General features: G+C 40.9%; 1 protein-coding gene across 1 annotated transcript; it reads left to right on the forward strand.

The window, feature by feature from the left end:
- The first annotated feature begins 786 nt into the window (after nt 1–786).
- dcp1b (decapping mRNA 1B) lies at nt 787–27,094 on the forward strand. Its single transcript, XM_036577756.1, has 9 exons — nt 787–1,270; nt 2,215–2,255; nt 8,624–8,751; nt 17,545–17,611; nt 19,249–19,387; nt 20,096–20,248; nt 22,058–22,777; nt 23,756–23,911; nt 26,209–27,094. Exons 1-9 carry the CDS (start codon nt 1,118–1,120, stop codon nt 26,287–26,289), a joined length of 1,638 nt encoding a protein of 545 aa, XP_036433649.1. The 5' UTR covers nt 787–1,117; the 3' UTR covers nt 26,290–27,094.
- The last annotated feature ends 254 nt before the right edge of the window (nt 27,095–27,348 follow it).

The raw sequence follows: 27,348 nt of genomic DNA on the forward strand, positions 1-27,348 counted from the left end.
ATTTGTACATAGCAGAGAGGATTTTTTTTCTCCTTACATAGGTTCCTCCTGTCTCTATATTTTGTGTATATTTTGTGTATATTTAATATATTTCAGTTTCAGTATTTTCTTGTATTTGTATTTTTACTTGAATGTCCTGACATGTTGTGCAAATGACAAATAAACTTGAAACTTGAAACTACACAGTTTAGACGAAGACCCTGACTCACCAATGTTCTCTTATTTGGGATTTGTTCTTAGGTGAGTCTACACACACTCAAGAGCACAAAGGTGAGAACAGTTCTGCGCTTTAAAAACACGTCATGAATCTGACGTAGAATTTTTCTTAGAACCTTTCTCAACAACACATTTAAGAACAGACTTAGGAGGATATTAGAGAATGAGGCCCAAACACTGGAAGTGATAGTCGAGGCAACAGCCAATGGGAAAAAATCACCCTCGGTTTATTTTAAAAATGATATTTTACGAAAATCATTTGAGCCATTAGTCAGGCTTTGTCTAAGACACGTGTAAAACTATCATAAGGTTAAGGAAATATTTAAAACCATATTTTTTTTCAAGAATACCGCTTGTTCTTACTATTGTACTTAAGAAAAGGGTTAACATAGCAATGAATAATTTTTTAAAAAGTTTTTTGTAGAATAATATCTCATCTTAACTTTTTTCGTCAGCATGTAGTTGAGAGAAAAAGGCACATTTATGAGTATTTTTTTAATTAGACGCTTCTGAATCCAGTGAATCCAGCCTCAGCACTCTTCGCTTCGACCGTTTGGCGGCGCTGTGCACCGCCAGTCTGCTTACCACCACCTTTTCACCCGACGAAGAAGGAGAAGTTCGAGCCGAGATGTCGTTGTTAGATGAAATAAAGCGGTTTATTGGTTTTATATCGATTTGAACAGCTGAATTCTTTTGTAAACCGTCTCTAAGGTTCCTCAGCACTATTTTCCGCCGAGGCCCGAAAGCGGAGTGGAAGCTCTTCTCTCTGTTTCCCGGCGGAGAGAGCGAAGCCGCTGTAGAGGGATTTCACTGCGCTTAGCTGAGCGGCTAAGCGGAGCTCAGCGCTCCTAAAAGTTCCTAAAACAAACAAACCGACTGACTAACAAACCCCTAAGAAGCTATGACCGCGTCTGGAGGGGTCACCTGTCTGCCCACCAAAGGGCTGGACATCAGTCTGGCCGCTCTGCAGAGGCAGGACCCTTATATCAACAACATTGTGGACGTAGCGAGCCAAGTAGCCCTTTACACCTTCAACAACGAAACCAACGAGTGGGTGAGTCTGACTGCTAACTTAAAGGAGAACTCCACCCATTTTTCAAAATTGCTGCATAATTAAACGGTTAAGATGTAAACAGAGTCGTTCAGAGTGGTTTGCTGTACAACGCTCCGTTTTAGGAAAACCTCCCGAGTCAGGATTGTTCACAGTGGTGGTGATAGGAACCAGACGTCCACCTCTAAAAGCTCCCTCACAGAAAGTTACTACATGAAATGGTTATGAATTCACTGCCTGATGACTGAGACACTGTTTTAGTTATAAAATTCTGGATGCAGGATGTTGTAAGGCAAAATACTTTTTAAGATGTCCTGCTATTTTCCATCATCAACATTATGTGTAAAACTCAGAAGACTCGTGTAGGTTCACTGGTGGTTTTGGATGGTAAATAAAATGTCTATATTTGTGTTGTAGTCACTGTAAAGACATCTGAACCATTTCACACCAAACCCTCTCTGAATCTCTCTGATTACATCTCAAGGACTGAATTTATTTAGAAATTTTGAAACATTGGTGGAGTTGTCCTTTTTTTCAAAATTTCTACATAAGTCAGTGTTTGAGGTGTAAACAGAGTGATTCAGAAACATTATCTCCAAACTATCGTAAAACAGTGTCTCAGTCATCAGGCAGTGAATTCATAACCATTTCATGTAGTAACTTTCTGTGAGGGAGCTTTTAGAGGTGGACGTCTGGTTCCTATCACCACCACTGTGAACAATTCTGACTCAGCAAGTTTCTCTAGAACAGAGCTTTTAATACCAAACCACTCTGAATGACTGTTTACAACTTCTTAACTATACAGAAACTCTAAAAAAAAAAATTGGTGGAATTCCCCTTTAAAGGCAGTATGAAGTAGATTTACAGCTTTGTGGGGAGGAATGAAATAAACAGAGCTTTGTGGTGTTTCAAATCCAAATTCACTGACCGCTCGTTCTGTTTTGCAGGAAAAGACGGACGTTGAGGGCACTTTGTTTGTGTATACGAGGTAAGACTTGATACTGTGGTGAACTTAAGTCTCCACAGCTCTGGCTGAAAATGAAAGTGAATGAAAACTTGCTCTTAGGCCCAGTCCCATTTCTTATTTTTACCCCTACCCCTTGTTTTCGAGTGTCACCCTAACCCCTTGGATTTCATTAACAGCTACCAGCGCAGTAGGCGCAGAGCAGTAGGCGTCCCTGCCAGTCTGCAGTGACAGCAGAGGAGGGTAAAGTTCAGCTCCTCACTGCTGGGCTTTAGTTACATTTAGGAAATCATATGACTTCAAAGAGGGGGGCAATTATTTATTATCACCCACCCCTAATTCTTCAGTGATACGAAGCTGAAGTCAGATATTCACCAGATTCTTGTTCGAATTTTCCCGTTCCACCTTAAATGGTGAAGCAGTTACATTCCATTGCTTCAGGCATCAGAACTGCTGGACTATTTAAGGTGGAACGGGAAAGTTAGCTAACTAGCTAGCTACAGAGACATAGCATCTGTTAGCATTTTTTTAATGCTTATTATGAAGAAAAGGACCATAATACACTGAAACGACATTAAACTAAGATAATACAGTGATTATCGTGATTTTTAACCAAGAAAATTCTCACATTTGTGGGTTTCTTTGGTCTCTTGTTCTCCATCTTGCCAGTTTTTCTTTTTTTCTCATAACTTTCTGTTTGGAGTCTCTGAAAAACCTCCGTTTGGAGGGTCATGCGGCCCCAACACTTCACCCTCCCCCTCTATCTCACCAAGAATCAGGACACCCTACCCCTAGACGTGAACAGGCAAAACAGAGGGCTAAGGGCTGAGTGGTAGGGGCGAGGGGTGAAATGGGACTGGGCCTAAATGTCGTGTGTTGTGTTGTGTAGTCTTCTGTCACATGCATGACATGCCACGGAGTGCCGCACCCAATACGCTCCTATATTAATCAGCGTAGTCTTTAACACCGGCCATACGCTTCACTCAGCACTGTGGCTGTAATGCAAAAGCGCAAAAATTTCTGTTTCTGTTTCTGACACGTGCCGCATACGACATGCCGCAGTTTTTTATGCAGAAATGATAAAGAAATGCAATGTCAGTGCTATAATATTCAATCTAGGCTAATAAACTAATTAACAAACCTAGTTTTAACTCTTTGACAGGTTGACTGAAATCCCTTGAGTAGATTAATGATGTGAACACACAGGCATCTCCTCCTCCTCATATTCTCACGTTTCACGTGACGTCACACTGTATAGTCGCCACCATTCCGAGGACCGAATCAGGGAGTGACTGCTCAGCGCGATGCCTTCAGTTAGCTGTGCTTTGTGAATGATTCACCTGTAAGACGCAACAGAAGCCGAGAGACACACAGACCTTTAATTCAGTGTTTAACTCCAGGCTTGGAGCCCCTGCACTGTATAGTTTAGTGTTTCTGCTGTTCACCTCGTTCAGCTCAAGAAGGGATTAATTAGCTAATAATATCAGGTATTTTAATCAGGAAACCACAGTTATGCAGTGCAGGGGTTTCAGGACTGGAGCTGAACTCTGAACTAACTGCACTAGCAAACTTACAGAATCACGTCTGTCGAAACACGACATCGTTTTCCGACCCACGACATTCAGTCTGATATTTAACGCTTATGTTTCTCCATTCAAACGTCATTTAAATCTCCAGAAACAGAGAGTAAAGTTATACCGGCTGTCTGGAGCTCCGTTAGGGGGACGACTGTTCATCTCCCTTGTTCACATTTGTGTCAATTAGCTGATGTCGTTACCCTCCTATGATGACAGTTGTTTCTCCTCTTTATTCAACACCATGGGATCCTTTACTCACCCTGACATGAAGAGCCGGTGGGCTTCTGTGCTTTTAAATGCTTTCAGACTCTCCAGAATAGGGAGAGGGGCTGAGTATGAGATACATATAAATGTCAGGAAAACACAAATTTGGTCGCTTTCCACCAGTTTAAGTGGGGCAGGGATTCAGGGGAAACTGTATAAGGATCACAGCCTGTTTTATTGACTTTATGGAGCCGCAACAGAAAAATCACGTGACTGAAACCCGAGGATGGAGCTACATCACCTGGTCAGAAAGCCAGCAATGGTCACGGCAGCTAGTCAGGATTTTATTGTTGATCTCTTTATGTCATCTACATAAAGTTTATATGAATAATAAAAGGATATATAAAGGATTATATTACTTGAAAACGCAACACAAACAGCAGCCACGTGTGTCGCGTCCAGTGTGAAATAACGAGCGTTGCGGAGTGGTTCCGGATTAAGTTTTAACATCGCATCTGGTGTGAAATAGGCTTAATACCCAGCATGCATTCTGCAAAACATCATGCAACTACTAAGAATCTGCCCCCAGTGATTAGCTAGCCAGTGGAAACAGCCTGCCCTCAGTTATCCGCCCATGGAGTTTTTTGAAAGTTCTTGCTGCTTTCAAGAAATTTCCTCAGAAGGGAGTTTTTCTTGCGCTTTAGACACTATTGCAGTCATGCTGTAGGAAGCGAGTATAAATGTTTACAACAGATGTAGTAGCGGAGAGTTCCATTTTGGGTGGAGCGTCCCTTTCAGTTAGGGAATAATGCCCATTTCGAATTTGATGGCAGCAGCACATTCCAAAAGAGTTGAGACGGGGGCATGTTTACCACTGTGGGACGCTGTGCAGAATGCAAATAAAAATAGAATGCAATGATATTAAATACTGCTACTAAATATTAGGAAAATAATACTACTAAATATTAGGAAAACTGCAAAGACAACAAATCAAATGTTGAAACTGAGAAATTTTATTTAATTTTTTTAAATATTTGGCCATTTTGAATTTGTTGCCAACAACATGTTCCAAAAAAGTTGGGGGGCCTGTTTACCACTGTGTTTCATCACCTCCTCTTTTAACAGCACTCTGTAAGTGTTTGGCAACTGAGGAGACACTGCTGTAGTTTAGAAAGTGAAATGTTTTCCATTCTGGTTTGATACAGGATTTCAGCTGCTCAACAGTTTTGTTGCCCCCGTCCCAACTTTTTTGGAACGTGTTGTTGGTAAAACTCTCATCAGGGTCAGACGCACAAAGACCAGACGGCAACGAGCTAAGAATGAGAAGACGACCCTGCAGATTCCTCAAAGCTTTATGTACAGATAAGCATCAACCAACGTCATGGGAAAGCTGGAAGAATTTTCAAAATTTCTGCATAGTTCAGTCATTGAGATCTAACAGATTCTTTAAGAATCCATGTGTCAAACACAAGTCAGGCAGGTCAGGCCTGTAGCACAATCCTATACAGCCTGCAAAATTATTTAAATTTTCTGTTACCATTAGCCCATTTTCCCATGAGCTGCACTACAGTTCCCACCATGCACTGCAACATAATGGCCCAGTCCCATTTCACCCCTCGCCCCTACCACTCAGCCCTTGCCCCTCGATTTTGCGCGATCACGTCTAGGGGTAGGGTGTCCCGATTGTTGTTGAGATAGAGGGGGAGGGTGAAGTGTTGGGGCTACATGACCCTCCAAACAGAGGTTTTTCAGAGACTCCAAACAGAGAGTTATGAGAAAAAAGAGAAAAACCAGCAAGATGGAGAACAAGAGACCAAAGAAACCCACAAATGTGAGAATTTTCTCCGTTAAAAATCACGATAATCACTGTATTATTTTTAATGTTGTTTCAGTGTATTATGGTCGTTTTCCTCATAACATGCATATTCATAGCATATCACTAATAGCATGCTAATGTCTCGGTAGCTAGTTAGCTAACTTTCCCGTTCCACCTTAAATAGTCCAGCAGTTCTGACGCCTGAAGTGCCAGAATGTAACTGCTGCTCCATTTAAGGTGGAACGGTAAAATTCAAAGCAAGAATCTGGTGAATATCTGACTTCAGCTTCATATCACTGAAGAATTAGGGGTGGGTGATAATAAATAATTGCCCCCCTCTTTGAAGGCCTGTGATTCCCTAAATGTAACTAAAGCCCAGCAGTGAGGAGCTGAACTTTACCCTCCTCTGCTGTCACTGCAGACTGGCAGGGTCGCCTACAGAGCAGCGCTGGTAGCTGTTAATGAAGTGATGCTCTTTTTATTTGAGGGTCCCATTTCAGAGGGAAGATTTCAACCACTACCCTGTAACTCAGTTCCAAGGGGTTAGGGTGACACTCGAAAACAAGGGGTAGGGGTAAAAATAAGAAATGGGATTGGGCCAATGTGTGCTCCCACCCCCTCTCCAACAATGATCTATGGGACAGCACCACATAAAAAAGATGCTAGGTGAATAGGTCGTTTAAAAAAACCTACTGTACATTGGGAACATTAAAGAGGTTGGATAGTGATCTGCAGTCTATTGTTTTATATACAACATTTTGCTTTTTAATTTAAAATAATTTTTGAATTATTCAAGTACTCAGTGCCTATTTTTTGCAGTTTTGGCATATTTTGAATAAACAGTGGCCAGTTGGGGTTGTGGCAAAATATTAAGTAAAAATAAAATAAAAGCACAGATTTGTTGAGATTTTTAAATATGACCCTTTTAGTGGTATAATATGACACGTTTCATTGCAAAGAAGATGAATATAACCATTTTATTTACTATCCAGTGAACTTACACGTGCCTTCTGAGTTTTATATGGAATGCCTATGATGGAAAATAGTAGAAAATCTGAATAAACGTTTTTTTGGGGGGCTATTTTGCCTCATAACACCCTGCATGTATCCTTCCACCATGAATAAATTGTAAAAAATGCTTTTTAGGACCAAAATCGTCTCAGGCTGTGAATTCATAACCATTTCATGTAGAGGTGGACCTCTGGTTCCTATCACCACCACTGTGAACATTTCTGACTCAGTAAGTTTCTCTGGAATGAGGTGTTCCACACCAAACCTCTTGAATTTTAACAAATGGGTGGAGTTCCCCTTTAAGTGTGGAGAAGGGAAAAAATTCAGTCCACAGCGTGATATATGATCTGTGAAAGATAGTGGAAGCAGTAGCACAGCTCAGGTATGTGTAGCAGCTTTTGGAGCTGACCGTCTCATCTATTTCGGTGTTGTTATTAAACATGTCCTCAGTACGGCGGCTTTAGAAGTGCAGTTAAATAAATCGTCTTCCTGAACTCTCTAAATACCTCTGGGCTTGTGGGCGACGCTTCCATGCAGCAAAATAAAGCCCTAAAATACCACGTCGCAGCCGCTAAGGGTTTAATCAAAGGGGAAAAAGTGGAATTTCACACGAACACGTACACCGGTCAGGCATAACATTCTGACCACCTCCTTGTTCCTGCGCTCATTGTCCATTTTATCAGCTCCACTTACTATATAGGTGCACTTTGTAGTTCTACAGTTACAGACTGTAGTCCATCTGTTTCTCTGATACTTTGTTAGCCCCCTTTTACCCTGTTCTTCAGTGGTCAGGACCCCCATGGACCCCCACAGAGCAGGTACTATTTGGGTGGTGGATCATTCTCAACACTGCAGTAACACTGAAGTGGTGGTGTGTTATTGTGTGTTGTGCTGGTCTGAGTGGATCAGACACAGCAGAGCTGCTGGAGTTTTTAAACACCTCAGTGTCACTGCTGGACTGAGAATAGTCCACCAACCAAAAATATCCAGCCAATAGCGTCCTGTGGGCAGCGTCCTGTGACCACTGATGAAGGACTAGAGGATGACCGACACAAACTGTGCAGCAGCAGATGAGCTATCGTCTCTGACTTTACATCTACAAGGTGGACCGAAAAGGTAGGAGTGTCTAATAGGGTGGACAGTGAGTGGACACAGTGTTTAAAAAAAACTCCAGCAGCACTGCTGTGTCTGATCCACTCAGACCAGCGCAACACACACTAACACACCACCACGTCAGTGTTACTGCAGTGCTGAGAATGATCCACCACCCAAATAGTACCTGCTCTGTGAGGGTCCATGGGGGTCCTGACCACTGAAGAACAGGGTAAAAGGGGGCTAACAAAGTACCAGAGAAACAGATGGACTACAGTCTGTAACTGTAGAACTACAAAGTGCACCTATACAGTAAGTGGAGCTGATAAAATGGACAATGAGCGTAGAAACAAGGAGGTGGTCATAATGTTATGCCTGATCGGTGTATGTAGAACCATATACAACACATTCTCCATCAATCTAAAGAACACTTTAGTATTCAAATCGTGTATTGTGAAAATGTCTAGAAGTATCATGATATGTTTTTGCCGTATCACCCAGCCCTGTTAGGCGATTGTGTAATAATTGTGTCAGGTCTAGATACCACACAACCCTAACAGCTAATAACAGAACCGGATCTGTCACTGCTGACTGTTCTGAGCACCCAGTGTTTCATGTGAGTCAGACCTCTAACTGTGAACCTCAGGTCTCGTCAGGCGGCGGCGTGATCGTTTTGTGTTCTTGGTTTTCAGGCTCGCTTCTCCCAAACACGGCTTCACCATCATGAACCGTCTCAGTATGGACAACCTGACAGAACCCATCACCAAGGACCTAGACTTCCAGCTCCAGGACCCCTTTCTGCTCTACCGGAACGCCCGCTGTGAGTGCCTGCGAGTGTTTTTATAGAACTTCCCTGCAGTATTTTTATCTGCACTCTTAAAAAAGATACAGGTAAAGTACAGGTAATGGTTCTGTTTAGAACCATAAGTTCTACATAGAACTGTCACGTGCTTAAAAGGTTATTTACATGGTGAAATTGTTCTTTGGATTGATGGAAAGTTATAGTTGTAGCACCAAAAAGGATTCTTCTATTGTTACAAGCTTAACATCATAACAATAAAAGAACAGAACCATTTCAAAGAGGTTCTGTATAGAACCATATACAACACATTTTCCATCAATCTGAAGAACGATTTCACCATGCAAAGAACCATTTAAGCATGTAAAAGTTCTACACGTTTAAAAAAAGATGATTCTTCAAGGGTTCTTTAGTAAAGACAGTGGTTCTATGTAGAACCATGAACACGCAAAGAATGCTTAAAGGTTTCTTTGCATGGTGAAATCGTTCTTCAGATTGATGGAGACGTGTGGTTTTCTACCTTTTTGAAAAGGGTTCTGTGTAGCACCAAAAATGGTTCTTCTATTGTGTGCAAGCTTGACATCGTAACAATAAAAGAACCCTTTCAGTGCTATATAGAACCATGTACAACACATTCTCAGTCAATCTAAAGACATTTCACCATGCAAAGAACCATTTTACATGCAGAGTTCTATATACAACTAAAGAACACTGAGGAACCTTTTTTTTTATTTAAGCATGAAGGGTTTTTGGTAAAGAGTGGTTCTATATAGTTTAAAAGCAGTCTTTGCATGGTGAGATGGTTCTTCGGATTGATGGGGAATGTGTTGTACGTGCTTCTATATAGAACCTTTTTGAAAAGGGTTCTATACAGCACCAAAAAATGGTTCTGCTATTGTTACAACCTTGATATCTTTTTGCTGCTATATAGACCCATATACAGCACATTCCCCATCAATATGAGGAACCATTTCACCATGCAAGGAACGCTTTAAGCATGCAAATGGTCTGAGTGTTCATGGTTCTATGTAGAACCACCACCTTTACTAAAGAACCCTCGAAGAACTGTCTTTTTTAAGAGCGTGGAACTACTACATGCTTAAATAGTTCTTCAGATTGATGGAGAATGTGTTGTATACAGTTCTATGTAGAATGTTTTTTGAAAAGGGTTCTCTGTAACACCAAAAAGGGTTCTATTGTTACGAGCTTGACACCTTTTTGATGCTATATAGACTCATATGCAGAACATTCTCCATCAATCTAAAGAAGTATTCCACCATGCAAGGAACCATTTAAGCATGCAAATGGTTTGGGTGTTCATGGTTCTAAATAGATCCGTTTCCTTTACTAAAACATTGCAGAACCATCTTTTTTTAAGAGTGTAGAACTATTATATTCTTAAATGGTTCTTTACATAGTGAAATGGTTCTAAAGATTGATGGAGAATGCGTTGTATACGTTTCTATGTAAAACGTTTTTCGAAAAAGGTTCTACTCTTACGAGCTTGACACCTTTGTTGTTCTGTGTAGACCCATATACAGCACATTCTCCATCAATCTGAAGAACAGTTTCACCATGCAAAGAACCCTTTGAACATGTAATAGGTTTCAGTGTTCATTGTTCTGAATAGAACCACTCCCTTTATTAAAGAACCCTTGAAGAACCATCTTTTTTAAAAATGTAGAACTATTCCTGCTTAAATCGTTCTTTGCGTGGTGAAATGGTTCTAGAAATTGATGGAGAACGTGTAGTTTACGTTTCTATGAAGACCGTTTTTTGAAAAGGGTTCTAAGTAAGGCCAAAAAGGGTTCTATTGTTACGAGCTTGACACCTTTTTGGTGCTATATAGAGCCATATACAGCACATTCTCCATCAATCTGAAAAACCATTTCACCATGCAAAGAACCCTTTAAGCATGCAAATGGTTCTTTGAGTGTTCATGGTTCTATGTAGAACCACTCCCTTTACTAAAGAACCCTTGAAGAATCATCTTTTTTTAAGAGTGTGGAACTATTATGTGCTTGAATGTTCTTCAGTTTGATGGAGAATGCGTTTTATACAGTTCTACGTAGAATGTTTTTTGAAAAGGGTTCTATGTAAGGCCAAAAAGGGTTCTATTGTTACGAGCTTGACACCTTTTTGGTGCTATATAGAGCCATATACAGCACATTCTCCTTCACTCTGAAGAATTTCTCCATGCTAAGAACCCTTTAGGTTCATGTAATAGGATTGTGTTCATTGTTCTGAATAGAACTACTACCTTTACTAAAGAACCCTTGAAGAACCATCTTTTTAAGTGTGTGTAGTCTTTTTAAAGGCTTCGTTTCAGTTTTAAAGGACCCCCGTCTGTCTCCCAGGGCTAGTATGGAAAGTTTCCACAGAGCGGGGGTTTATGTGTGCTGTGGGAGTTAATGGGTAGGAAGTGGAAGCGCTCCTGAGTGAAAGTATGTAAGTATGTTCTGGGAGAGAGCTGGCAGAGCAGCGGGGCTGTGCGAGTGGCCCCGGAGCCACAGCTCCTTTTATGGTGCAGCGGTATGTGTGTGGCAGAGGGCCCATGCTGAGCGCTCGCTGTGAGTGCACCGCCAGCGTTACCGACCCAATCAGTGAGCCCTGATAAGATAACGGAGCTCCGCGCCGAACCAGAGTAAATACAGACACTCACACATGCTTACACACTCTTAAAGGCATGATAGGTAGCTGGAGCTCATTCTGGGAATAGCTGAGCTGACGTTAAAGAGAAGTGGGCGCAGACGCACCGGGAACGCCGGAGCCGGTGTAGAAGTCGCAGTCAGAAGATGATGCGTCTGGCTGTGTTTGGGTAAATATTTATGGATCAATAGTAGTAGAGCTCGCTAAGACAAAGCCTCAGCGTGAATGTGGTGATTTCAGTAAACAAAGGTGGACACTTATAAATAAACACTTCAGATTTACCTTCATTTGTTATCTTTATCTACCTGCACTGCAAATATGATGTCTTAGCAAGAGAAAAGATCTTAAATGTAGTTAATATATGTAACGTTTCTCAATATGAAACTGTTGTAAGAATATTATTTCATCTTTCATGAAAGTGTCTTATTCAATTGGCAGATTGTTTTACTTGTTTTAAGCATTATTTCTTGACATATGAAAATTTTGTATTATTTTTAATAACAATTAAAATGGTCTGCCAATGACATAAGACACTTTCACTGGATAAAATTATTTAAAACAAGTTAAAAGGTTTAGAAATAAGTTATATAATCTTAGTCATTCTTATAACGTTTTCTAAATAAGAAGTATTAGAGATATTGACTACTTTTAAGATGTTTCCTCTTGCTAAGAGATCATTTTTGGAGTGTGTAGAGTCTTTGAGGTCAAGCAGTTCAGTTAATTTCATCATCAACGTAAAAAACAAAAAATCTTTTTCTTGTAAAGTATTTAAAGCAGTTTAGTTAAGTTTATTTTTCATTGTCTGGCCTTTTTAAAAACTTTAGTTACATTAAATAAGAATACTTGAGTACTAATATTTTCAATAACGACTGCCAAGTTAAACATTTGGTAAAGACTTGATAATAATGATTCAAAATATTTGGTAGACGTCCCTATTTCTAATATTTTTCGCCTATGTAAGCAAACGGGCAGTACAGGACCTGCTAACTAATTCAGATTTCGTTTTGGGGCGCGTTCACACCAGGTTTAATCCGATTTGAATGAATCCTGATTGCTCTGCGTGTTAGAACAAGTGTAAACGCTGCCATTCGAACCCTAAATCTTAGAAAAACTAAATTGTGATTCATATTGCGTATCACGATTCATGTCTCACCAAATAAGTGGAACCTTTTTAGGAAATAAATGGATTCTTTTCGTTTATAATGTGAACCCAAAACGGGCTAAAGGTTTTAGATGTCATTTGAGTTATAATCCCTTTTTTTTTTTTGCTCTGTATGACTTTTGTTTACGTCTTCTGGTTTGGTCAGATACATCGGTGTGAACAGTAAGTGAACCAGAACTAAAATGCAACTGTGTGCCATTCTGCTTTCATCTGGACCAAAGGAACCGAACCACGAATGTAAACGGGCCCGTATTCTCTCACGGGCTCCTGTTTGACTTTGGTACTGAAAGCGCGCCAGTGGAGCGGTCGTATGGCCATCCATTACACACTCGCGGAGCTGGAGAGTGTCTTCTGTTCCTTAATACAAACACTCCTCCGTGGTTTAATTATGGTTTGTGCTTGAGCGTCTGCGTTTGTGCGCGATCTCTTACCTCCTGGCCGTATGTATGTGTAGCCCAGCTCTTTCTCGGAGATGAGTTTGCCTTTGTATCGCACCTCTGGCTCCTCCTGCAAGCGCTCATGCTTCAGTCTCCGCTGGAAAAGCCTGCGTAGCATTATCCCTGTCCTCGAGACAGATGTTCAGACGAAGAAACCCTGTTCTACCGAGAAGAGTGTGCGGCGTGTCATGGGATCCTAAGTTCCCGTGATCCCTGCCCTCGTCCCGTGGGGTATGGTCTTCAGAGTTCCCGAGGATGTGCTGTTGTTTTGCCACGTGAAGAGCTTCTGGGTGTGTTTCCGTACTTTCGTCTCCTCCTCTTTGTCCCCTTGCTCCACCAAGTTCGCTCTTTTTATGGCACCTTGTCCACCAGTCAAGTCTCTCAGCCTCTCTCTCTCTCTCTCTCTCTCTCTCTCTCTCTCTCACCCAGCTGTAAATGTTCTTTCCCAGGGATCAGTACTTTGTTTGGGTTCTTTCCCAAGCTCTGACCCGTGCAGTGGCACAGCAAGCCAAGAATCGTGGAGGGAGCTACAGCAGCACCATACAAACTTCTACACAGTCTGTTCCTCCTTGCAGGACGGCCTTCTCTCCTCTCTCCCTCTATTTATTCCTCTCTCCACCCTTTATCTCTCTGTGCTCTGATTTTGGGGGTCTGGTATCTCCTTCTGCCCCCGTTTGGGCCGCTGGATTAGTGGAGGTGAGGGGAAGTGGTCCTCGTCTAGCTGTCAGCGCTGTGCCCACACTTTGGTCACGTGAGGCATGTGGTACCATGACTACTGCACTCAGCCCAGCCCAGTTTTTAAGTTGGCTAAATTATCACACAAAGCCAAATTCTTGTGAGGAGAACCTTAGTAGAGGGAATTATAACGGATATCGATTTTAAAGGAAGATGAATTTACTGGTGCTGCAGGAACAAAACCTTATAAGTTTATAGGAGAAGAAAAAACAGACTTTACTTTTAAAACATACTTTACTTTTTTCTCCCCCAAGTCATTTTGGGCCGTTTATATTGTTCCGTTCATCATGACATTTCTATACAATGTTAACGGCAACAGGTATGTTTTAATGATGACAAAAAAACTGAAAAATGGCGAAAATTGAGATTCAAGATTGTTTTGACAGTAGCGACATATATAATAGCGTTTTTTTTTTTACAGCAAACGTTGTCACAAAGCAGCTTTACAGAAAAAAAACACACCCTAACAGCAAGAGAAAGACACCTTGAGAGGAACCAGAACTCAACGGACATCGATTTTAAAGGAAGATGTATTTATTGCTGCTGTCGGACCAAAACCTTGTATTTCCAGAATCATAACTTTACAGGAGAAGGAAAAACATACTTGACTTTTAATGTAAGTCAATGGAACCAGACTTTTTTCCATGTCATTTTGGGCCGTTTCTTTTGGTCCATTCATCATGACATTTACATACAATGTAAAGAGCAACAGGTACTTTTTAATTATGTCAAAAACTGAAAAACAACAAAAATGGAGATACGAGGTTTTGTTCCGACAGCAGCAAAATATGTAGAGTTTTTACAGCAGGCACTGTCACACAGCAGCTTCAAAGAATATCCGGGTCCAAGCCCCAACGAGCATTGCCAATCATCACAGTGGCATAAAAAACTCCCTAACAGCAAGAAGAAGAAACCTTCATAAGAACCAAGACTCAAGAGAGGAACCCATCCTCCTCTGGACCACACAGGACAGCAATCATACAATTCATATACAACATTGAATATCGAGGAACAAACACTGGACAGAAGTATTTAGATTCATCACTGATAACCAGTGACTGCTGTTAGAGTCTTGTCAGAGTAACAGTGTGAAATAGACGAAAAACAGTTGCTGCTGTTTGGAGTGAATCACAGTGAACATGAGAGCTAAATCCATGAGCATCAGTGTCTACTGTTAGAATCCTATGATAATGATCTGTTAGTATGAATATGAGAAGAGCTCAGTGTGTTGTGAGGCAGGTGTGCAGCACCAGTATCACCAGGAGGGTGAGTGGCCTGCAGATGAGGCTTTTTACACAGCATTGGACAAAATATCAAAGGTAGTTAATCAGCCAGGACATGTTTGGAGCCCTTTTTTGGTTTAGAACTGGAGCTGCGAGGCTAACGTTGTTAACGCGTGTTTGGTAAGCCAGATCTTTTCTGTACATATTACAGAATTTTTTGTTGTTTTCTTTTGTTTTTGTTTTTTTTGTGTGTTTTTTTTTTTCAATTTTCTACCAAATTTGGTCATATATATATATGTGTGTGTGTGTGTAATTTATTTATTTATTGTGTGTGTGTGTGTGTGTGTGTGTATAATCACTGTTGTCAGAAGAAAACCTTGTATCTCCAAAATGGTAACTTTCCAGGAGAAGGAAAAAACCTACTTTACTTTTAATGTAAGTCAATGGAACCAGAATTTTGTCCAAGTAATGAATCTGTTTGCCCATCCTCCATGAAATTTACACACAATGTAAAGAGCAACAGGCATTTTTAAGTTATATCAAAAACTGAAAAACGAAACAAAAATGGAGATACGAGGTTTTCCTCCGACAGCGGTGTGTGTGTGTTTGTGTGTGTGTGTGTGTGTGTGTGTTTGTGTGTGTGTGTGTGTGTATAACGATAACGAACACTTGGCTCCTGAGTGGCGCAACCGTCTAAGCATTGGCCCCATCATCATCAGGAGAACGCGAGAAGTGTGAAATATTGTGTTCATTACGTAAATTAGGGCTCTCATGATTACTTGATTAAAAAAAGAGTAAAAATTATCCCTATTTGGATTGGAATACTTTATCAGGGCATGTCAAACAAACAAACAAACAAACAAATAAATAATTTTTTAAAGTTGTGACGCGACATCTGCCTGTAAAATCCACCAAAATCACTGAGATTTGTATCCAGACGGGACTAAAATCGCACACCCGCTGAGTTTGATGAGAAACAGGAGATAATTCAGCCTGTAATTTTCTCAGGAGAGGAAGGAGAAAAACAAGGACACGTTGATCCGGACAGCAATAAAATCACAGAGGAGCTCCTGTAAAAGAGGAAATTACCCCAGAACCCCATGTACATGTAATCCTGCCAGAACAGGGCTCATTATGATTTATCTTCTAATTAATTGGCAGTTATTACAGTTATTAGTTGGCAGTTTGCATGATGAAAAGCATATTTAAAATTTTCCTACAGTCATTTTCCTGCAGAGCCTGATTGACGCGCTTGTTTGTATGTATTTTTGTTTAACACAGATTGTTTTGATATATTTTTTAAAGAAGTATTCCTTGGTTTTCTTTTCCTTGTGAAGTATTTTCAGTACGTTACAAGTTGTGTTTAAAATCCAGTGCAGTGCAGTTGAGGTAGGTTTGAACTCCAGTGCGGTGCCGTTAAGTTTGAAGTCCAGTGTGGTTCAGTTAAGTTTGAACTCCAGTGCGGTTCAGTTAGGTTTGACATCCAGTGCGGTTCAGTTAAGTTTGAAATCCAATGCGGTGCGGTTCAGTTTAAAATCCAGTGCAGTTCAGTTTAAAATCCAGTGCAGTTCAGTTAAGTTTAAAAGGCAGTACAGTTCAGTTAAGTTTGAAATCCAGTGCGGTTTAGTTAAGGTCATTTTTCATTGTCTGGCCTTTTTAAAAACGTAAGTAAGATTACTTGAGTACTGATATTTTCAATACTAACTGATGAGTTAAACATTTGGTCTGACCCAATTCGGCTGAGATTAATGGAAGAATTCTCGTCATAGAAACGTGAGAGTTTTTGTGTTACGTTTTTATTTTTAACCATGATGGACCATTTATTGCTGAAGTTAAAATGGATTAACTTGCTTTCTGTGTGCTCCAGGACCTCAGTGTCTCATGCCATTGAAAGTCTTAAAGGAGAATTCCACTGATTTTTCTGCATAATTCAGTGGTTGAGATGTAAACAGAGTCGTTCAGAGTGGTTTGGTGTGAAACGCTCTGTTCTAAAGAAACTTGCCGAGGCAGAACTGTTCACAGTGGTGGTGATAGGAACCAGACGTCCACCTCTAAAAGCTCCCTCACAGAAAGTTACTACATGAAGTGGTTATGAATTCACTGCCTGATGACTGAGACACTGTTTTATGATAGTTTTGTGATAAAGTTTTAGCTTTAAATGTATTTTAATCCATTCATGGTGGAGGGATACAAGCAGGGCGTTTTGAGGCAAAATAGTCCCCAAAGAAATATTTTTTCAGATTTATCACTGTTATCATCAGCATTTCATATCAAACTCAGAAGACACGTGTGGGTTCACTGGTGGTTTTGGATAGTAAATAAAATGGCTATTGAAAACTGCTGTGTTTGATCCACTCGCACCAGCACAACATACACTAACACACCACCACCACGTCAGTTACTGCAGTGCTGAGAGTGATTTACCACCCAAATAGTACCTGCTCTGTGGGGGCTCTGTGGGGGTCCTGTGGGGGTCCTGACCAGTTGAAGAACAGGGTAACGAAGTATGCAGAGAAACAGATGGACTACAGTCTGTAACTGTAGGTTAATATGTTTGTGTTTGCACTTTTTATTTATGATTTATTCGAATGTCACCCTCTTTCCACAGTGTCCATCTACGGGATCTGGTTCTACGATAAGGCAGACTGCCAGCGCATCGCAGAACTGACAAAAAAGTAAGTATGTCTACAGAGGAGCTCACCGCGTTCCACTGTGTGCTGTCGGTCTGTAATGTTCCTGTGGCACCAGTGAGTTATTGGCACACTTGGAAAAGATCACATTTTAGCTGATAAACAACAAAGGCACATCTTTACTACACACTTAAAAAAAGCAAAAAAAACATTTTAAAAATGGTTCCGTTTAGCACCAAAAAGGTGCTCTTACATTGCCATAACACAAAAGGATGTAGAGCAATAGCAGAACCTTTTTGGTGCTATATAGAACCACTTTAAAAAAGGTTCGATATAGAACCGTATACAGTACATTCTCCATCAGTCTAAAGAACAGTGCAAAGCACCATTTTTGCTTTTCTATTTATAATGTGGACTGGCTACCCGTCCAGGGTGTTTCCTGCCTTCTGCCCAGTGACTGCTGGGATAGGCTCCAGCTCCCCCCCGCAACCCAGAAGGATAAGCGGCTTAGATAATGTGTGTTAGTGTATTAATAATCTTTATATTGTTAATTTTGCGAAGGATAGAGTTTATTTTCGCGGCTGTCGGAACAAAACCTTGTATCTCCATTTTTGTCATTTTTCAGTTTTTGACGTAAATCGAAAGTACCCATGGTCCTGTTTACAGTGTGTAAATTCCATGAAGAGTGGACCAACAGAAATGACCCAAAATGACTTGTCTGGTTCCATTGACTTGCATTGAAAGTAGAGTATGTTTTTACCTTCTCCTGTAAAGTTAGCATTTTGGAGATATGAGGTTTTGATCCGACAACAGCGAAATACAGTGTGATTCAAAAAGATTTATCCGTTTTCGAAGCGCCATATTTTTACAACCGTGAGGCGCCGGGAAACCAATCACAATCCAATTGAAAGAGGGGGTCGTAGAGTTTCTGACTGTCAGTGGAAGATGGCTCCCTTCAGTCTGAGAGGAGATGAGACCCCTGAGCAGAACGCGTTCTGCGTTCTCCACTTCAATAAGAGTGAATCCGTCATAACTGTGCAGTGTGATTTTCGTGGGCAGTGAAGCTCCAACAGCTCAGAGCGTTCGGCGTTGGTTCCACAACACTGGATGATCTCCGAAATCGCACTGAAAGAGCCGAGAGTGCAGCGACACCCGACACGCTCAATCCAGTATGGGATGAATCTGACTATGGTGTTGATGTTATCTGTACAGCTGGAGGAGGTTCAAACTGAGACCTTGTAGAATTACATAATAAACTTTATGCTCATTTAAACCATTTACAGTTCACTGCATTGATCTGTAACGATTTACAAGAGAAATAAATCATTTTGAAATTAGTTGAATCTTTTTGAATCACCCTGTTTATCGTCTGTACAGTAATGAGGTAACAAACTGTAACAGTGTTAAGTAATTAGCAAGGTAAATTACCTTGTTTGTTGGTAATTCTCTTCTTGTTACTTATTTCTTGAGTACCTTGTTGTCCCTTTGCTGCACGGTGAATTTCCCCCATTGGAGGACTAATAGAGGACTGTCTTGTCTTATTTAAGCATGCAAAGGGTTCTTTGAATGTCCATGGTTTTATTCAGGACCACTTTCTTTACTAAAGAACCTTTGAACCATCCTTTTTAAGAGTGTACTTTTCTTGTTGGGCTCTCTGTCCTGTCTGTGCTGTGTGTGTTCAGTCTGACCAGGCAGGAGCAGCAGCTGCACACTCAGACTCAGACTAGCGGCTGGGTGTCTCCACAAAGGCTGGAGTCCAAAGAGGGGAAAGGAGTGGACATTCTGCAGATGCTCACCAAGGCACGCGACGAGTACGACAAGGTAGCACACACACTCAGACACGTGTGCATGCGTGCGCTCGAGTGGTCTGCCACCACCAGAGGGCACTGTTGTAATGGCAAAATTAAAACAATTAAGAAATCAACTCGCTTGAAGGTTTCACAGGCTTACACATCAGGAATATGTGACGGGTTTCATTCCAAAACGCTCTACATCCGTTTTTAACCATTTTAGATGTGGTTTTTGAACAGAGTAACAGGTTTTGCTCCATTTAAGGTGGCATTAATCATTTTAACTAAAATATAAGTTTAAAAGGGAAAAAGAGTTTAATGATATATATGTATATAAATATATATATATATATATATATATATATATATAGTATATTCTGTCATATGTAGTTTTATTAAAATTTCATTAAAACTGTTATGGTTAAAAAAAGCATGTACACTTAAAAAATTGCATAGGAAGTAGGTCAAAGCTGCAGCAGGCTGTGTATTTTAGGCGATATAATTGATAATCACAATTTTTAAAAGAAATTTTGATTAGATATTGCCCAGGCCGAGCTCACTGGTGCACTGTAGCTTATATATTTTAAATTGTAAACACAATTCTTCATTTTCCCTGTTATATTTACATCAATTCTCTACAGTTTTTGCAGAAACTCTTTGTTCTCATCACCGCTGTTTGATATAATCACTGTAATTACTATGCATTTTTATATGTTTATGTACGTGTATGTATCCTCAGGGTAAGCTTAGCTCTGAGCCTAAGGAAATTGGCAGTGGAGGGTCGATCTACGACAACCCCAACCTGATCAAACCCATTCCACTCAAACCAAAAGAGAGACAGCAGACAGCGGTACAGGACTTCGGGAGGCAGAGTCAGAGCCACAACCAGCAGGTACTTTCATCTCTGCAGCAAATTAAAAAAACACAGCAGAACCTTTTATTCACCGACAGTTAAACTCGTATTCACCTGCATGAGTTTTAATATCGTGAGAGAAAGTGTAATTAAACATGCGTTTGCATGCTCAAGATTGGATTACAGTAATGATTTGGCAAAGATTAATATAGATACAGCTGCGTTTGTGGTGCTCTCAGTTTCTCAAGGAAATGAGACGTATTGTTTTTGTATTTTTTATATTGTTTTTCTAATGAAAAAACAATTAAATGCTTCAAAGCCACCCACTATTATAAGTGCTAAGCAAGAAAAAAATGATGTAGCCTTTAGTTAGTAACTGGGATGACTTGAAAACACTATAGCTATGTTTACATGACAAGCCTCGTTGCTCAAATCCGATTTTTTGCTCAAATGGGTATTTTCGAGACTGGACGCTGAATCTCGGCTCCAAAGTGTGCAGCATAGCGCGAAAGCCCTGGTTCTCAACGACTGAGGACAGACAGCAGACAGCAGGTCACGCAGCCCCGAGGTCTGGCCTCGCCAGTAGCGAACGAAGAAACAGATTAAGACGAACATTTGGAGACTTATTCGCATTTATAAGCAGCGCGGTTGGTTAAATCTGCTGAGAGACCGTCTTTCTCTAAAAAGTTGCGAAAATGAACTCGCTTCTCTTTCGTATTTTCCCGTTCCACCTTAAATGGTGCAGCAGTTACATTCGGCGCCTAAGGCAGAATTTAAGGTGGAACGGGAAAATTAGAACGAGAATGAGAAGCGACTTCAGCCTCGTAAAACAGCCGGACGCTGAGACATTTTACAAGAAACTCTTCTAGTTTTGAAGAAAAGTCTCCTGGCGGAGATGGGAGGAAAGCGGCTATAGCTGAAGCTTAAAATAGAGCGAAGTAAATCTGCGCTCTCGTTTATATTGTTTAGTCTATACTCGGACATTAATACATACTGAGACATACTGGACATTAAATGTTGTGGCTCCCAAGGTGGTTTGACTTCGTTGAAAGGCAAAATGGCTCTTCTTATCATTTGTGCTGTGACTCCTGATCTAACCTGGCTTTAATGCAGAGGGAGCCGGTCGGATTTCTCACTCATCCAGTAGTGTTTTTGTTATGTGCCGCCACAGACTGTCCGGGCGCTGCACTTACCCACTTCCAGTTCCGCCTTTTGCGTTCCGTCAATATTACGTTATAAATTAAATATTTAGAAAATCGATTTTTGACGTTGAATGAATCGGTTCAGAATCGTTCACGTCCGCATCGCTATGCATCAAAGAAACATAAACATTTTTTTTAACATTGAATGGATGGTTCTACCAAATTAGTTCAGAGTTGAAAATATGTTTAGGACTGATCCTGGACTTTAGACTAAAATTTATTTGCTTTGAGTGGATTTATACCTTAATTATATTTATTTTAATAAAATTAATAATTGAACATTTCATTTTGTCTAAACAATCATAACACTACCCAAATTTTACCAGATGTTTCGGTAATGACAGTTTTAGCTTATTTTGAGCAGAACTCAAAAACACACTCAGTACATGACTAGTAAACACAGCTTCGAACAGCTGTACACACATAAAATCAGCATAATTTTATTATGGTAAATACTTAAGTATAAAAAGTACTTGTTATAATAAAAATATGATGATTTATGTGTGTACAGCTGTGCAGAAAATGTGTTTCGGTAGTGACAATTCTTAATGATCCAGGAACGTTGATTTTTTACCAGTGTAGTCACTTTCACCCAGTACTTTATTCACTTTCTGCTCTCCCCTCTTTGCATATGCGTCTCCTTCAGGATGGAGAGACGGAGTCCAAGCATCTCTCAATCGCAGCTCTGTTCGGAGGTCAGGCCAGAGCCAACTCTGTCTCCCCACAGCCCAGCTCTGGTGCATGCAAAGCGGTTTCAGGGCGGCCAGCTGTGGTCCGCTCCCTGTCCTACAATGACCCGTCTCCAACAGCAGGGGGCGCTGTGGTATCCAGCAGCCCTAACCAGCATTGCCCGGCCATCCAGAAGCTGATGAGCGGCCCTCGAGGGCCGGTGGTACCGCTGCAGCCCGTCTCGGAGTCTCCCGAAAACAGACTGTGCGAAAACGGGCCCGCACAGAGCCGACCTGATCCCATACAGAGACTCCTCCAGAACCCCCCTCAATCCTCCCACACAGTCGCCTACACCTCCATTCCTCCTCCTCCTCTCATCCCTCAGCTGGTGGGATTAGAGGCAGCGGCGTTCAGCGAGAGCCCGCCGAAAGCTCCGGCCTCAGCCCAGGGCCAGCTCCTCTTCTACAGCCCTTCAAAAGTGATGGTGCCCACTGTTGCTCCACCAGCCACTGGCTCTAGCACCAGCGTGGGGCTGGGCGTGGTCTCCCCCCATGAGCTTCTCCAGAAGCTGCAGCTGGTGCAGCAGGAGCAGAGTGGAGGGCAGGAGCACTCCCGGCCAAGCCTGGCACCCAGCTTCCACAAGGCCCCTCTACAGCACAGCCTGCCCACCAGCCAGAACACCACAGAACCTGCAAAGGTATTTCATGTTTCAGGGGTGTCAAACTCAACCACGAAAAAGGCCATATTAAAAAATCTCAACCAAACCGAGGGCCAGAGAGATTTATATTTCAGAACATCAACAGCAAAGTATAGACACGTTCTGTCAATTTGAGGGGAGCTTTTACCAAAAATAAATAAATAAAATAAAAATTTATGTTCATTTCATGCAGTTACTGAATAATTTGCCTTTCGATTTGGTCATGTAAATTCAGATGGAAAAACCAAAATATACCCTGGAGAATAAGAGGTTAAATGAACCCATGATGTAGGTCTTTTAAAACTACCTGTGTGCTTGATCTCAACACCTGACATCTTTTCCTTCCTGCAAGTTCATTAATTATTAATCCGTTTCTGAGCTGCTGAGTGTTTATAGTGTTTATGTTCGTTGAACTGCAGCTGAAACAAAACTGGTGTGTTTGGTGATTTGACATTTGCAATTGGGTAGAAAACCGCTGTCCCATAGGTGGTTGTTGGGAGTGGAGGGGACTGTGAAATGTGAAATGGGCAAATATTAATAGAAAATCAAAATAATTTTGAGGGCCAGATCGGATTGTGCCTCTGGCCTGCGGGTATTGTGTTTGACATATGGGATCTATTTAATGTTTGGGCTTAAGCTGATGACTTGAGCCAGTTTAAGGGCCTGTCTGGCCACTTATTTTAGCAAAAAACAACAATGCAAAACACTAGGGGCACCTCGGAGTCAAAATTCAACATGTTTCTAGCTATTTATTTAAAGCAGAAAGTAGAAGGATGTATAATATTTTTAAAAAGTCAAAGAAAACCTGCCAGTATGTGTCTGTTTTTCTACAACAAACATGTTTTGTGCAGTTGGATTCTAGCATTACTGCTGCTGAGCACTGATTGGTTAGCATTAATGGGAATAGGAAAGTAGGAAGAGTTAAGTTTAAATGAAAACACATTTCTCTCTCAGACATATTATTTTTCTCCCTTTCAGGTAAACTCGCCGCAGCGAATCCCAGCCACAGTAGCGCCCACACTGCTGCTGTCGCCCAGCGTGTTCTCTCAGGCTAAGGGGCCCCGGACGGAGCCGGAGGAGCCACGAGTTCTCAGCCGCTCTCAGCTGCAGGCCATACTGCTGCATCTCATCAGGGTCAGTCATGAACAGACATCTTAAAGTCAACCTGAATAAAAATGGATGTTTTGTTATCTTGTTAGTTCACGTCTTTGGTCATTTCAAGCACAATCCATTGCGTCATAAAATTCCAAACACAAAATTCTTGTTTCTCCGTGATCCGTGATGGAAGTGTACCGATTTTTGCGGCCCCTAAATGCCGCCTGATGTTTGGTTGCGTCATTATGTTCAAATGACTGGGAGAAAGTTGTACTAACCAATAATATCTTAGGGTAAGATACCAGGAGTCGGCAACATGAGAGCCACATGCAGCTCTTATACTGCCCTGTTGTGGCTCCGCAGCAGAATCAGATTATTAGGTAAAAATAAAATAATCCTCCTTTACAGTAAAATAAAGCTCTGCTGATCGTTCAACACAGTTTAACAATAAATGGTCTTAAACTCTGGAGTTAATGTAGAACTGCTGATTCACCCTTTAACCCTGAAGATCAGCGCAGACTGCTGGTCACCATAGCAACACTGACAACAATCTCGCCTAGCTAGTAGCTAACGAAACGGCAAAGAGAGAGATTTAAGACAAACATTGATAATTAGGAGACGAATGGACTGATTTGAATTTACAGGCTTAAATATATAAGTTTAATCTGCTACAAGAAACTGTCAAACACTGAAAAAGTCACAAAGCTGAAGTCGCTTCACATTCGCCAGCTTCTTGTTCGAATTCTCCCGTTCCACCTTAAATGGTGCAGTAGTTACATTCCGGCACCTCAGGCACCATTTAAGGTGGAATGGGAAAATTCGAACAAGAATCTGGCGAATGAGAAGCTGACTTAAGCCTCGTAAAAAGTCGAACGTTTAGAGACATTTTACAAGAAATTCTACTTTTGCTGAAAACTTTCCTGATAGAGATGCGAGAAAAGCGGCTATAGCTGAGCTAAAGATTAAAGCAGAGCAAAGTGAGTCTGTGTTATCATTTAATATTAAATTTGTTAGCCTACACTAGTACACTATTAGCACATACTGAGACATGTTTACAGCCAAGATGGTAAAGTGGACATAAAATGTTGTGGCTTTTAAGGTGGTTTGATTTTTGTTGCAAAGACAAAATGGCTCTTCTTAACATCTGGGTTGCGAGCTTGACCAGTCATCGGCGTGCAGCTCAGATTAGTTTGCCTGCTGCAGACAATCCCTTCTCATCACTTCACTGTCTCGTTGTCACTTTCAGGTTTTGGACCGGTTGTTAAATGAGTTATTTCAGTTCATGAACGCCGACATCCCATGTTGATGTTAACACCTGGGAGGCAGTTCAAATATCTGGCAGTATTTGGGCTCCCGAGTGGCGCAACCGTCTAAGCGTTGACCCTGTCATCAGATCGCGGGTTCGATCCCTGGTGATGCTGCAGCCGTCCGTGGCCGGGAGTCCAAGAGAACACTATTGGCCTCGCTCTCTGGGTGGGCAGGATGGCCCCCATCTCCTCCCATCACTCAGCGCGACGCTAATCAGTGCAGGCGTTCAGTTTTTTTCCTGAAGTCTTTTTGTCCTGCTTTTCTGTTGAAAGTATAACAGCAGCAAAAGCAATGTGGATGCTAAAAGGCTAGCCTGCTAACTGGAGTTTTGCCAGGTTTACATGCACATTAACATCAAGCATTCAGCAAATAGTGAGTCCTGTTTCAACTGAACAAAATAACAAAATTAACAAAATGCATCCAAACCACATCCTTAGCATGGGACATGCATTTATAAAACAACAAAGCTGTTTTTATGAAGAAAATAAATTAATAATAAGAGGTGATAAACAGAAACCAAAGCAACAAGGATTCTGGACAGCTCCACACCCAGTGCTGTGATATTTATATTATTTCCTGTTTGTTTGAGTTCAAAATATGTGACAATTGAGAACTAATAACCATTTCTGTTAGTAAAGCATTGTTTAACTAAAACATTAGAGCAGAACATTAAAATGTAAGATAAATATATATTATATTCAAAAATAAAAAAAATTGTGTTGGATGATATTATCGGTTATTTTCAGCCCCCAGTCAGTTATTTTAATTGCTCTTGAAAATGCTTTTTGCATTGGCCACCAAAAAGGAGTTTTCTGTTCATTTAAAATACTAAAGTGCAATAAAACTATTTTATACGTAAATTGGCTGATGAAATATCGTGATTACAGCATTAAGCAAAATAATCAGAAGCCTCTATTTTGATGTGGCTTCTGAAACACTTTCCTTTGAGATCTCCTACGTCTTTACATGTAAGACTTTAATGCTTGACTGTAATCTGTTGCGGTTTGTCTTTGTGTTTCTTTGCACAGAACGACGCATCTTTCCTCGACACGATCTATCAAGCGTACGTCTCCTCCCTGGCCAAGGACTCGAGCTCTCCACCCTTCTGAAAGAGGAGCACTTCCTCCACGCGACGGCTCTTAGCCAACAAACTACACTTGCTTGTGTGAGCGCTGGAACCAGAGGTTTCCATTCAGCTCCAGAACACAAAATTCACATGTAGCATCGATTTTCACTATGCAGTCACGCCATCATGTCCCACACAGAGGGTTCATGCAGCACCTCAGGGGTAATTTTCGAAAACGGCATGTTTACTTTAGAGACATGACGTCGTTTGTAGCCATAAAAGAAATGCGGTGTTCTTCATTTTTAAGTCGGTGAAATGCCAAACATGATAAGTTCACCGGATAATTGTGATGGATTATTCCCCAAAAGAGATTTTAGAACAGATTTTACTATTTTGGGTTTTATTGTGATGTCTAAATCTGCAGCTGGGGTTGTTTCTAAATGTATCCAACACAGTTCTTTGAATTTTTGATCGATTTATTTTAACTCCAAAACTATTTTAACCTTTTCATTCATTTCATGAGGACATTTTTGGTCACTTACAAACAGATGAAGAAAGCTGGCATAGCATTTAATGAGTCACAGATCCACGTGTTGCTGTCCTGCTGCTTACACAAGCAAAGCTAGTTTGATAGATTTGGTAAAATGATCTCATAGACATATTTAAAGCATATTTTTTTTTCTATTTTTCTATGGAGAGTGCTCCCTGTTTTCATATTCCAATTGGCTTCACTTTGATACATCGTTTTACATTAATTGGTGTTGTTTAGAACATATTTTACTACCAGCATGGTTTATGTTTTAAACAAATGTATCCACAAATTATTAAAATATCATCCAAACACCCTATGCACCGTTTTGGTTTCAGTTTTGTTCCACCTTTGGGTGCAGACGCAACCACAAGCCAGAGCGTCTGAACACTATTTTAAGGAAGATTTTTATTGTTAGGGGAAATCTGTGTTGGTCTAAGCAGCCGTAAGTATCAGCTAATAACCTCATAAGTCACAAATTATCACAATGTTTTGATTTGCCTTAGAGTTTAAAGCTATATTCAAGATTTTAGACCTGACTTGGTGAAATCTCCTCAGAAAAGAAGTACGGTA

The sequence above is a fragment of the Colossoma macropomum genome, unplaced genomic scaffold, assembly GCF_904425465.1.
Source record: "Colossoma macropomum unplaced genomic scaffold, Colossoma_macropomum, whole genome shotgun sequence".
In the NCBI taxonomy this organism is placed as follows: Eukaryota; Metazoa; Chordata; class Actinopteri; order Characiformes; family Serrasalmidae; genus Colossoma; species Colossoma macropomum.